Here is a 12876-nt window from a genome sequence, read left to right as displayed (position 1 = left end):
AATATCATAATAACACTACTACAAATCCCTTAGTTTTTGGACGCTATTGGCTCGACGCTGTGTATGGGGCGTCTGTGCTAAAATAAATTTCCGCAATTTTTCGACGCTTTTATGTGTCGAATTAGTTTCTTGACGACAAAAAGCGTCAAAAAATTTGTATGAGTTGCACGTGAGTCAAGGCAACCCAAAAACAGTGTATAAGGAAAAAAACTTTAAAAAGTGAAACTGCCTTATAGAAACCCTCTCTCTTCTCTCTCTCCTTTCTCTCTCTCTCTCCTCTGTCTAGGTCTTAGATCTTAGTTTGTCATCTTTTGAATTTGCTCTTAATCTAAGTTCATCATATTTCAAAATCGCTTGAAATTTAGCAAATTTGGCTGGAAGCCGTGATATAATTTCCTTCTTCTCCTTGTTAAGTTCTTCGATTTAAGGTAATCTCATTCTTTTCCTCATCAATTTCGATGCTTTTGTGCTAAAACATCGTTCGGATTTAATTAGATATATGCAGTTGTTGTGAAAAAACATTGAATTTGTAGTTATTGTGTAAATGTGTAGTAGTAGTAAGCCATCGTATTGAAATCTAGGGTTTTTTGTGTGTCTTGGGTGCAAGGGAATTTTGAATAAATTTTTGGTTGTTGATTTTTGTCCGACTTAGATCGTTTTTCATGTATTTTTACCAATTTTGGGTCTAATTGCAATTCTTTGAATAATACTGTGTGGGTGTTTCAAATTAAGGTTCTAATTGCTTAACATTAATACATATATATCTCTGATTTTTCTTCTTCCTCAATCTCTAGTTTATGTTCTTAAATCTCTATGTTTGGTTACTTATCTAAGCTAATTCGTAGCATTTTGGTATTCCTAGGTAGGGCAAAAAGATATTAAGAGTGAAAAGGGTAGAAAATAACATTTGATTGTTGCAGAAATGTTCCTAGCTGCCTGATGTCAAGGATACAAGGCCTATCTAATTCAGTTGGCTATTTGTAGTGCTGATTATTGAATAGATTAACCTGGTTTAGAAGCTTCTAACTGTTCGAGCCAATTTAATGCATGCTTGGTTCAGGCTTTAGTTTGTAAGTGCATGTTTTGGTACATTTTATATTATCCTTGTTTCATATGCTTGTTGCTGCTATATATATATATATATATATATATATATATATATATATCTTATTTTGCTAGTTAAGTTTGCTATTATTTCGGCACTCTCTACAAACTGGTTAGTGTCCACTAAGGTTTGTACCTCCTGAAATAATATTTCTATAAGAAGTTAAACCAATGTATATTTTTTTCGTAGATAAGATGGATTATATTTAAAGTGCTGGCTTTTGGCTTATTTGTACAAATATGTGCTGGCTTTTGGCTTATTTGGACATTTTGCAAAGAGTGATTGTTGGATCAAACTACAGGTAAGGAAAAATGCCACGCTGAATAAGTCCATTGATCAACTCTTTGAGAAAGGCAGAGATGCAGTTCAATATTCTGCTTTGGAGGATATTGTGAAAAAGGTGAGATGCATGCTTCTAAGTAATTGTCCAGCAGGGAAAAGAGAAAGAAACAGACACTTGCCTTGTTCAAATTCTTTAGATGTTACACATTATTATCTGTATTGAAGCTAACTACAAATTATGCGTTACAATATTTTGCTTAAAATCATTACTGCTTACAATGGCAATGACATATGTGCGCAAAAGATTAACCAGCTTCTAAGTGTTAAAATATAACTATTTCTTTTATTCAATGTAATTTCATATGCTTATATTATTAGCTCTTCAACTAGAGACTTATCATCTAAGATAGTCTTGTAATACTATTCACAGTATTATCTTTTATTATAATCCTGTTATTCACTTATCATCTTTTCAAAGCTATGCTTTTGGGAAGCTTTGGTTGCAAGTTATGCCCTAAACAGACAAATAAGTGTCCTTTGTAAACTGAAATCTCATAGATGTGGTATGTGATTTTACTGGTGCTATCCATCGACAGGTTGTTAAAGGAAATGCAGTAGTATCCTGTTATTAGAATTTAGACCTCAAATAGAAGAAAAAGAAGGCGTTTTTTAAACCGAAGATCACCTTCTCATTATATTCCATGAAAATGGTGGGTAGTGGAATCGCCGAGTCTCTAACAACAAGGGCGAATATTGCTGAATGTATGTCTCTTTGCGATTTGCAGTTTATAAAATTGATATGAATTTTTTATTTTTTTTTTGTTGCTTTGATGTGATTTATTATTGATGATTTCTCAACTTATTAGGCTATTAGCTGAGATGAATTCATTTTTATGGGTAAGAAGAGTTCTTGATGTTAGTTTGTTTTTTTAATTGCATAATTATTTCAGATATAGAGTTAGATTCTAAATACTCAGCTTCATAATTTTAATTATATTGATTTACATTAATTATGTTCAAATATTTCTTTTGTTTTTAATGACTCAACGGTTCATATAGCAGTTACCTTTGTTGTTGTGGTGCCTAGTTCATAAAACATGCCTTTTTTGCATAATAATTGAATAAGTGGCTTCAGTTATTTGCCACTAGTTTGTAAGTTTAATTTTTTCGGTAGAAATGTTCTCGTGAAAGACCAATTTGCAACTACATACTAAAAACCAATTAATAAGCTCAGAGAGATTATCTTTGTAGACATACACACCATAATTAAATAAGGCTCCATTTTTTCAGTCCGTTGATGTTGTGTATGTGTCTATGATATGTGTGTAGCAACGCTGTCATTCTCAAGTGTATATATATTGGATATCATGATTTGTTGACCATGATTGGTTATGACTTAAGATGAAGAAAATTTTATCAAAGAATCAGGAGGGGGGATGAATTAAGACCTGGCTTTTCTAAATAATCTATTTCCTTAAAAGTTATAGATGCTTGACATTAATGAACTCATATGTTTTTTTTTTTTTTCAAATAATCTTTTTGCTGCTAGGTGGATACGGATCAAGTAACAATGCTGGACAAGGTTCTCAATCTGAAGGAGATTCGTCAAACACAACTGTAATAGACTTTCTAGAGTAATTTATTACAGTTAGGAGATGAATTTGTTTTGTTTTGTCTTTCAATTATGAATCTATCTTTTTATTACTGTAGATTTTTTTTGGAGGGCTTGATCCTAGTGTCATAGACGAGGATCTTAGGCAACCTTTCTCCCAATATGGGGAGATAGTTTCTGTTAAAATTCCAGTAGGGGAAAGGATGCGGATTTGTGAGATTTGCAAACAGGTGAGGCTTATACCATGCTCTGAAACAAAATTTGATGATCTGAACTGTCATTAGATTGCTTATGTATTAAAATTGTTTAGGTAAAAGTCAACATTCTTTGATCTTTTTCTCTTATGTAAATTGTATATCTAGCTCAGGTGGCCACTCACACTATTAGCCATGTTCTTGACACGGATATGTGGCTAAACATTCATCGTCTAGAGAAATACCTTTAGAAGCTTAAGGTGTAGTCATTGGATGTACCACGCTACAGGATACATGTAAGTTTTTTTTACCACTTTACAGATTACATGTCAGTTTTATGTATTTACTAGAAATGGAAGTTCTAAAACCCCCTACAAAACTTTTATGTTGAAATATGTTGTTATGGATAATTATTCAGTGATTTAAAGGGGGAAGGGTGTTTCATAATGGGAGTGTTAGTTGATTAATGATTCAATTTTTGTATAATGAAATCTGTTGAATCAATAATGAAAGATTAAAATAGACTTATCAAGAAGTTGCTGTAATTATCAACTATAGAATATTAAAGAGTTATTGAGATACATGGACATCAAAGTAATCTGACAATTTTGAAATGATATAATCATTTTGAAATATTTCACAGGTCCTAAGTTATATGACTATAGTATTTTCCTTAACCACACATGGGCTTTCTCTGGGTTTCCTGATGTCAAATCCATCATGGATGTTGATGGTCCTTATCTTAGTGACTTGGAACTGGGTGTGAATTCTGTTCCAATTTTGCAGTATGGATTTAGTGGTTTCTTGACTGTATGATCTCTTCCCATACCTATACAACCATTTTGCACATTTTTTTACCTGTCTGCCTGCCTCTTTGTAATCAGTCATGCAATTGTACTTAGTTCTCTGGGAAAGAGCTGCATTGTAGAAATAACATGTGCTGTCCCGTGTTTGTATCAAGTATGTTATGCATTCTATATGCTTATAGAATAATGTATCTGAATTTATGTGAAACTTTTTCTTTCGTTTAGGACCTTGGTAATATGGGTTAGTTAACGGACATGTGGGTGCCATGTATTAGTGTTTCATAAAGACATTGGTTCACTATTAGACTGTTAGTCTTTATGTTATTAGAATTGATAATGTGTTTCAACTATTTATAGCATTTTCCTATATATTACACTATCTCAAGAAAATGAAAATCTGAAAGATGAGGTCGGATACAACAATCTTCTTCTTAAAGCGCTTGTTGGACAATTTTCTCAAATTGTAGGTGCAAATCGTCAAGGGAATGCATCTCCGGGTCTTCTAGACAAAGCATCTGAATTCTTAGGAAAGGCAAAACATCAGGTAACAAAGTCACATTTCTCTTTATGTGTGTGAAAGTAAGAGCTTGTGTGAATGCTTGCTTGTGATGTGTGTGTGTGTGTGTGTGTGTGTGTGTGTGTGTGCTCTGTTCCCCTGCTACTGCTTGTCCTGCTCCCCTGCTGCTTTTATACTGCATGTCTGCCCTGCTCCCCTGCTACTTGCTGTAAAGCTCCCTCACTGCTGCTTTTATAAATGAATCCAGAGCTGAATTCAAGAACTGAACTCAGAACTGAATGTAGAGATGATCTTCAGAATTCAGTTCTGAATTCAAAAACTGAACTCAGAACTGAATGCAGAGCTGATCTGAATGTAGAGCTGATCTTCAGAATTCAGAGCTGAACTGAATGTTGAGCTGATCTTCAGAATTCAGTTCTGGAATTCATCAGTTCTGAATTGCAGCTCTGACCATTAGAACTTGTGTGTGTGTGATTATATTTCAAAGCTTAGCTTGTGTGTGTGTGTGTTTGAATTTCTTGATTTTGTATGTTGCTACCCTAGTAAGTACTAAGTACTAATTAGTAGCCTTTTAAGGTATAGTTGATTATGTCATTAGAAGTGGAAATCATCCTAATTTTTCACCCTCATAAATTTTGATGACGATTTTAAGAGTCCACCTCGAGTTGATCATAGATGTCTTGCACTTTCAGACTTCAAGAGTATCAGGAAAATATCTCTTAATTATATACCCACTTGAAATTTGCATCTTATTCAAGAGTTTGGTGCTTCACCTCCAGTAGCTTGTTATATTTACCTTGTAATTGTTTTAAGTCAACTTTCTCTAACATGTGGGCAAGATCAACAAACAAAAAATTAAAACCTTATTCCCAAGATCAACAGTAATTTCCTTAGTTAAATTTCTGTCTATCAAATAGTTATACCATCATTTTATTGAAATTTATTTTCTGGGTAGTATTTTTTGGAAGAAAACCCTCCTAATTTGATCGACCTTTAATGCTGTTATAGGTTTGAATTGTGAATTTTAAGGAATTATGAACTGGGTTTTTCTCAGATTTTGTAATCATGCATTTTGTAAATTATTAGAACTGTGTACATTTTTTGGTGTTTGATTTTGGTTGGGATGCTTTACTTTGTTTACAAGACTGCATTTTTCTTTTGGAAGTAGATTAATGATATTTGCACTAGGGTTGTTTACTAGTATGTTCTGTTGTTGATTTTTATTTAACCACCCAAATTGATTTTCTTGAATTTTGTCACTGAAACAAACATTTGGATTGTAACATCTCCAACTTCTTCTAAAATTTTTACTGAAGTTATTCTTATAGAAAGTATGAGAACCCACTTAAGGCTTTAAGCTGTAGATCATCCAACACATCATGAATTGAAATTATATGAGTCAATTGAATTCTAACAAGTCATTTTTTTTTTCTGTAACTTGGCTCTTGTGTAATCTAGATTTGTATATAGTAGCTCTGTTTTATTTACGTAATGTACTATATTGTGTAATGTACTAATTTATACTTTGTATTTTTTTTTTTTTAAGATTGGAAAAGGCAATGTAGGTGCAACAAGAGAATAGGCCATGACACTTGAGCATGAACAAGCGACTATATCGTCTATAAGGCCATCGTCTATCTAATTTGGTTTTTAGTCTTATATTGGTGATGTAATTATTTAGGGACAAGCTACTATAATATGCGACTTTTTTTTTTTTTTTTTTTTTAAATAATTGTGTTGATGTTTTCTTTTATAAATTTGGTAATTAAGTACTACGTACTCTTATTATTGTTAATATTAATTATTTTCTTTTAATCTAGTTATATAGAATATTTGTTTATTATTATTTTTATGTTATTAATTAATTTAATTTATGATAAATTTAAATACCTATAATGTATATGTATGATGATAATAATTTAATAAAAGAAAAAAAAAACTTAAAAAAAATTTCTAGACGCTTTTTAATGTCTACACTTTTGCACATTTTCAAATTTGAAAGAGTTTCCCGCCATACCATAGGCTGACACAAATAAACGCAAGACAACAAAAAGCGTCGCTACATTTGATTATGTGGACAACAAAAAGCATCGCTACATTTGATTATTTGGGATATTGCGCGAAATACGTAATTTTCGACGCTTCGTATATTAGTTTGGACACTAAAAGGCGTCGAGAATCTCGACGCTTTTTAGTGTCCTTGACCAATTTTCGACTCAAGGATTTTCGACGCTTTTTTGCAGCGTCGAGAAATAATTTTTCGACGCTTTTTAGCGTCGAAAAAAGGCCTAAATAGCGTCCAGAAAACCACTTTTTGTAGTATAACGATATAAACATGATTTCTACATCATAATATCAATAAAATCAATTAAAGTACTTACTTGGGTGCCTCGTACCTCTTTCTAATAACAAAATACACACGTTAGTAACTTCAAGGAAAATAATAATCAAAACAATTAAATTAAATAATTGAAATAGATATTTGGGACCAAACCCTCAGAAATTAAAACCTTTCACGTCTAAGGCGAAAGCAACTTCGAATATGTTCGGTGTTTCTAGATCTTGTGAATGCGAAATTATTTATTTGAGAAAAGGCTAATTTAGAAAAGAGAGAGAAAGAATAATCAAGAAAATCTTGATGAGAGTTGGTGATTGAAAAAGGGGAGATATGACCTCTATTTATAGGAAAAAAGAGGGTCGAAGAATTAAGAAAAGAATCCAAATTCGAATCGAAATTAAACTCGTAGACAGCAGTTTTTGCGGATTTTGTTTTTATCATATCTTTTGATCCAGAAGTCCAAATAAAGCATATAATATGTCGTTGGAAAGATCTTGAAGTCTAATTTCTAACCCAATTGAAATCAGATTAAAATATTCTGTATATAAAAAGATATAGCCGAAATAGTAGGACGGTATCAGTTTTGGATAAAGTTTCATGTCTCATTCATATCTTTTTCGTTATAGCTCGGATTTAATATTATAATATATCATTGGAAAGATAATTTAAAGATCTATCCAACCATATAAAATTTGGATAAAAAATATGAGGCACAAAAATAATATCTGACTGTCTTTGAACATGTTTAAATTCGAATAGAATAAGGACTTTAAAAAAGGAAAGTTTTATAAAAAAGGAAAGTTTATATTTAAATCAAATTCCTTAATCTTATCTTTTCAAAAAAGGATAATTAAGATATTTAAGAAACTTATAGAAGATTCTAATCAATCCTAATTAGTTTAGGAATAGAATTAAACCTTTGGACCCTCTTCATGATCATTGGGTCGTACGTAAAATCCGGTTTGGGCCTAGTTTAGTATTTTGGCCATAACTTCCTCATTATTCATCGGAATTGGGCTTATAATATATCGTTGGAAAGGTCTTTTCAAGCCCCATCCTCATCCGCATTGATAATATTCCACGTCCAAGGGAATACTATCAAAGATTGCTTCTCTTGAAACAATCCTAATCCGCATTGATAATATTCCACGTCCAAGGGAATACCATCGAAGATTATTTCTTTTGAAACAATCTCCATCCGCATTGATAATATTCCACATCCTAGGGAATATGATCGAAGGCAACTTCGCCCGAAATTACCTTTAGTTGTTTGTGACAACTCTCCACAATCTAAGGAATGTCACCTTGCTGCTTTGACATTCTGAACAAAGAGCTCCTTTTTCCCGCTGTGATATTCTTCGAAAAGATCACTTCTTTTTAATATTTGCTATGCAAGTACGTCGGTGCTTTGCTGCTTGTGAACCAGTATGTCGGTGCTTTTGCTGTGATGACAATCCTCTTTTCTTTGGGAATAGTTGCAAACACAACTCTTGTATGATGTATGACAATCCGATTTAGGGAAAGTTGTCAATGCTTCGTAACAATCCATTCTTGGAAATGTTGCCACGATGAAGTGACAATCTGTAACTCGGAAAATTTGCCAAAATCCAATTTTTGGAAATAGTTGCCAATGCTTCGTAACAATCTTTCATAAGAACTTTGCTACGATCGACAATCCACATCTTGGAATATAACTCTTGAAAGCAATCCACCTTGGAAATTTGCCAACGCTATGCGACAATCCTTTTGGGAAAATATTGCCACTATTGACAATCCGCGTCTTGGAACATTTGCAAAAAAGAGTCGACCGACAATCCACTTCGGGAAAATTTGCCACTTGCTGAAATGAATGACAATCCACGTTGAGGAACTTTTGCCGAAATTTATGATGAGTAGAGACCTACGACAATCCTTTGGGAAATTTTGCCATAGGAAACTGGGTGTATGACAATCCAATCTCGGAAAACTTGCCAGCGATGTATGAATGTATGATAAACCGAACTTGGAAAAACTTGTCAAACAAAGAAGGAGCACGACAATCCACGCTTGGAAACTTTGCCAGAGATGACAATCCAATCTTGGAAAAATTTTCGTTGAAGAAGATGCACGACAATCCATTTTTGGAAATATTGTCAGTTGGGGATGACAATCCAATTTTTGGAAAACTTTGTCGTTTAATAAGAATGCGCGACAATCCATATTTGGAAATATTGTCGTTTGAGTGCTTGCTTTTGAACCGATTGTAATGAGCCAGTGTTTTAGGCGCTTAAGCTAAGTGAGACGATCTTTTGTCAGGTCAATCACTTACTACGATTGTAATCGAGCCGACTACTAATCATGTCAAATTGCTTATAGGGGCTAACTGGCGTACCAAGGAACCCGAAATTGCTGCATGAGGTCGAAATCACCTTTCTGGGAGGCTTTGAGCTCTGTCGTTGCTGAGATATCTCTGGCGCCAAGAATTGGAGTAGGGTCTTCCCTATTCTGTTGCACCTGTATTTATTTTTGACTATAGAACTTTGCCAATCTTTAATTATATTAGGGTTGACCTAAGGTTTAATGTTGCTTGACTCATCGATTTGACACGACTCAAGGTATAAACTTGACTCGATATGTTTGACTGACTCGAGGTTGACTCGACTCGAAATGTAATGACACATGTGTTAGACTCAAATCAAAGTGATATGGCACGACATGACTCAATGTGTACATGACTCGTGTGTGCATTGTAATGTGATCGTGCGACTCGAAAAATGCAAAAAAACAAAAATTTTCCGTCATTTTTGTGGAGGGTACCGACTTTCTCCCGAAAAAGAAAGACGCAAAAAGGAATCGAAAGTTTGAAGATGCATGTTGAATGAGCTTAGTCAAATGTTGTTTGATACTATCTCTCCAGGTTCAAGGATTAATTCAGCCTAGGCTATCTCAATGGTTGACTCAATGATGAAAGTATTTGGGTAACTTAGGCACGGAGGCTAAGCACTTCATACTTCGATGCAACGATGATTATGATTGATGAGTGATTTTTTTATGACGAGGCATGCTTCAGCGTTAAGATTTCATGACAAAGGGTTCCTAAGGGAAATATATTTGGTCATGTATGTGTGCAGTGTGTGAAAGTGACACTAAAGTTAGGCTGCAAGAGCTAAGTGTGTGGGAAAATATTATTGCTAGAAGAGCCAAATAATGGTGACTCTTAGGCTAGGTAAGCTAATGATGTAGGGATCAAGCCCCCAAGTCTAGCTTTAAGTGAAAAGGGATGAGCATTGGAGATTCCTTGATATGATCATGGTGCAAGTGTGTGAATGTGATTATGAATGCATGTTTATTACGGCCGCACCTCGATGTGGGGTTGCCTACGTATCCGTTAGGAATCAGGCCAAACGTAGCTCTAGCCGAACCTCGCACAAGTGTGTATACCTCAAAAAGGTCTTTTTAAGGGTTGTAACGTGGTTAGGCTAAAGGTTTAAAGAAGAAGGGGATAAAGGCTCAAGACCCTAGATAAGCCCCCAAGGTGTGCAACCTCGCTTTTGAATCTTTATATTTTTATGCTTGAGTTTCTACTCTTTTTAAGCCCTCTTTTATCTTTTGCTTTAGCATTTATTTTATTTTAATAAGTGTGGGCAATCCTGATCATGCAGTCTATCACTCACTTGGCATTCATGTTTCTCAGGCACAGTACCGAGCACTCGATAAGAGACGCAATCTGAGACGTGTTCTTATCAAAGATATTTTCACATCATAGACATTGGAACACTTGCCCTTTTGTACACTTTTATTTATTTTTGCTTTTGCTTATTTTTTCTATTTTTTGAATTACTCAAGATTTTTATGAAATTGAAAATTGCATAAGTTGCACATTATCCCATCCCAAGGTTAGATAGATGTAGGTTGAAAAAAGAAAGGTCTATCGTTAGACGAGGCTCAAAGGGTTTATGAAGAAAGGATCGTATAATTGAAGGGCGAAAGGAGATATGATGTGGCTACAAGAGGTGCCTCAAATCATTGGTATACCTTGTGCTTAATTCGACATGGATTTTTTTTTTTTTTTTTTTTTTAATGAAATGATCATATGCAAGGAAATAAATGCTCATTTTATTAAAAAGGGAAAAGAAAAGAAAAATTACAAACATAATCTAAAGGAAAAGAAAAGGTGTCTATGCTAGACTTATTGGGGAAAGGAAAAAAAAGAAAAAGAAATAGAAAAAGAGGTCATGAAATCTTTTCGTTGAAGCTCGCCTCTTCTCTTGTGTTGTTTCATCATTACCCTCATTTTTTGTTTGTCAATCACATGACTCAAACTCGATTCAACACACATGGATGGAGAAGGTGAAGAAAGATGGAAGAATGTGAAGAAGATTTAGGTGGAGGAATGTGAAGAATTAAGAATAGAATGTACCCCCTCAACTCAAATGAAGGAAAAAAACTGACTCATGCATGAACCTAAGACATGGCCATGGTGACATGTGCTCAAAGTGTGTGCTAAGACTAGTAAGTGTAGATGGTACTTTAAGACTCGTGTCATGACCATGTGGCTAGACTATGTGACTAGACTCAAGCAAAGAACTAAGTTAAGACTTCACGTATATGTATTAAACTGGACAGACTGTGGTATTTTAGTCATAACTTTTGATATGCGACTCTGATTGGGATTAAACCAACGCCAAATTAAAGATAAAACTCGGGGCTACAGATCCATAGTTTGTAAGACTCGTAGTTCTTTCTAGAACTCCAGATATGACCAAAACAAGTTGACGTTTGTGCAGTATACGGGAATAAAAATCCGGGTTAACTTAAAGGAACTATGACTCGATTTTATGTTTATTTATTAGCTCAAATTAATTATTTAATTAATTAAACAAAGTCTTTTAGTCATTAATCAGTTTATTTAGTCTTAACACAAGTTAAACAAACGGTTAGGAAAAATCACATAGAGTATGCACAACAAATAATGCACAATTAGTCAAGTAGGCACAATATGATGCAATGAGTTTGCAACCTAACCTTGGCTCTAGTTCTCTAAAATTCGGGATATGGTTTAGTCAAACAGGGTCCATGGTTAATTGTCCAGATGCACCGCGTAGAAGCCTAACCGTGAAGGGTTAACGCGTGTGGATAGAACACCGCGAGTTTTTTAGAAAAAACTCGCTTCCATGGTTTGGTGAATTCAACCTCTCAGATGTACCCTTTGTTGCCAGGAGCGTTCAATCGGGTAGATAGAGCATGAATTCCCAGAGGGTTATGTCCATATGTAGAACACATATGGGTTTCAGAAAAATGAGAAAAAATTCAATCAGGAAGTAGGATCGAGCAAACAATACGAAAAACCGGTCGAAATTAGAACGCATATTTCTGGCTCGGTATTGGGGGAAATTGGCGCCAGCAAACAGAGACTGGCGCCAACTTTTAACAGTAGCGCCTGGTGCCAATACTGGCGTCTAGCGCTACGGCTAAAAGTATGGCGCCAAGCTCTGGCCCCTGACGCTACTTCCCACATGCCTCAGCAGCTTTCTGTGCTCAATAAAATCATCCAGTTTCGCGCGGTGTTATTTCAGTCCTAGTTGTGAAAGACATTTCTCAAATTTCCTACGTGTAAAATCCTATGTTTTTGACTCATTACGGATGGTCTTTCCAATGAGAACCTTTTTATGCGTATGCCACAATGTTAATCAAAATTACGCACATGAAATACTTAGAACTTTTCGAGTCTTATCCACTCATTCTAAATCATTGCCGAAACAAATTCAGGAATTAAAGTAGAAATCCTCCCCAGTGGAGTCGCCAAAAACTGTAGGGAATAGTTTCAAGCCTTTAAAATCCCACTAGCTTGAACCCCACTGTGATCATACACTAAAGTACGGTGGCGTCCAAAAGGGAAGAAGATAAAGCAAAAGAGTCTCCAACAAGTTTTTAAGGAACTTGTAAACCGTTCACGAGGTGAAGGTTACACCCCTTAACGATCCAAGAGATCGTCAACTCCATAAGGTCATGAACCAAATAAGGGATCGGGGATGATGGTACA

General features: G+C 34.7%; 1 protein-coding gene across 2 annotated transcripts; it reads left to right on the top strand.

Moving 5' to 3' along the window:
- Positions 1–255: 255 nt before the first annotated feature.
- On the top strand, positions 256–6362 carry LOC145634625 (polyadenylate-binding protein RBP47B-like). 2 transcript variants are annotated; one of them, XM_081686035.1, is made up of 8 exons: positions 256–428; positions 1407–1505; positions 1984–2149; positions 2937–3004; positions 3098–3229; positions 3367–3489; positions 4467–4543; positions 6063–6362. In XM_081686035.1, the coding sequence occupies exons 3-6, from the start codon at positions 2089–2091 to the stop codon at positions 3442–3444; spliced, it is 339 nt and encodes a 112-aa protein (XP_081542161.1). In that variant the 5' UTR covers positions 256–428; positions 1407–1505; positions 1984–2088; the 3' UTR covers positions 3445–3489; positions 4467–4543; positions 6063–6362. The 2 variants fall into 2 exon arrangements, with proteins under 2 accessions (XP_081542161.1, XP_081542162.1); XM_081686036.1 differs by having other exon boundaries at positions 3362–3489.
- Positions 6363–12876: the final 6514 nt, after the last annotated feature.

The sequence above is a fragment of the Chenopodium album genome, chromosome 6, assembly GCF_948465745.1.
Source record: "Chenopodium album chromosome 6, dcCheAlbu1.1, whole genome shotgun sequence".
Taxonomy (NCBI): domain Eukaryota; kingdom Viridiplantae; phylum Streptophyta; class Magnoliopsida; order Caryophyllales; family Amaranthaceae; genus Chenopodium; species Chenopodium album.
This window is presented reverse-complemented; position numbering and strand designations above follow the sequence as displayed.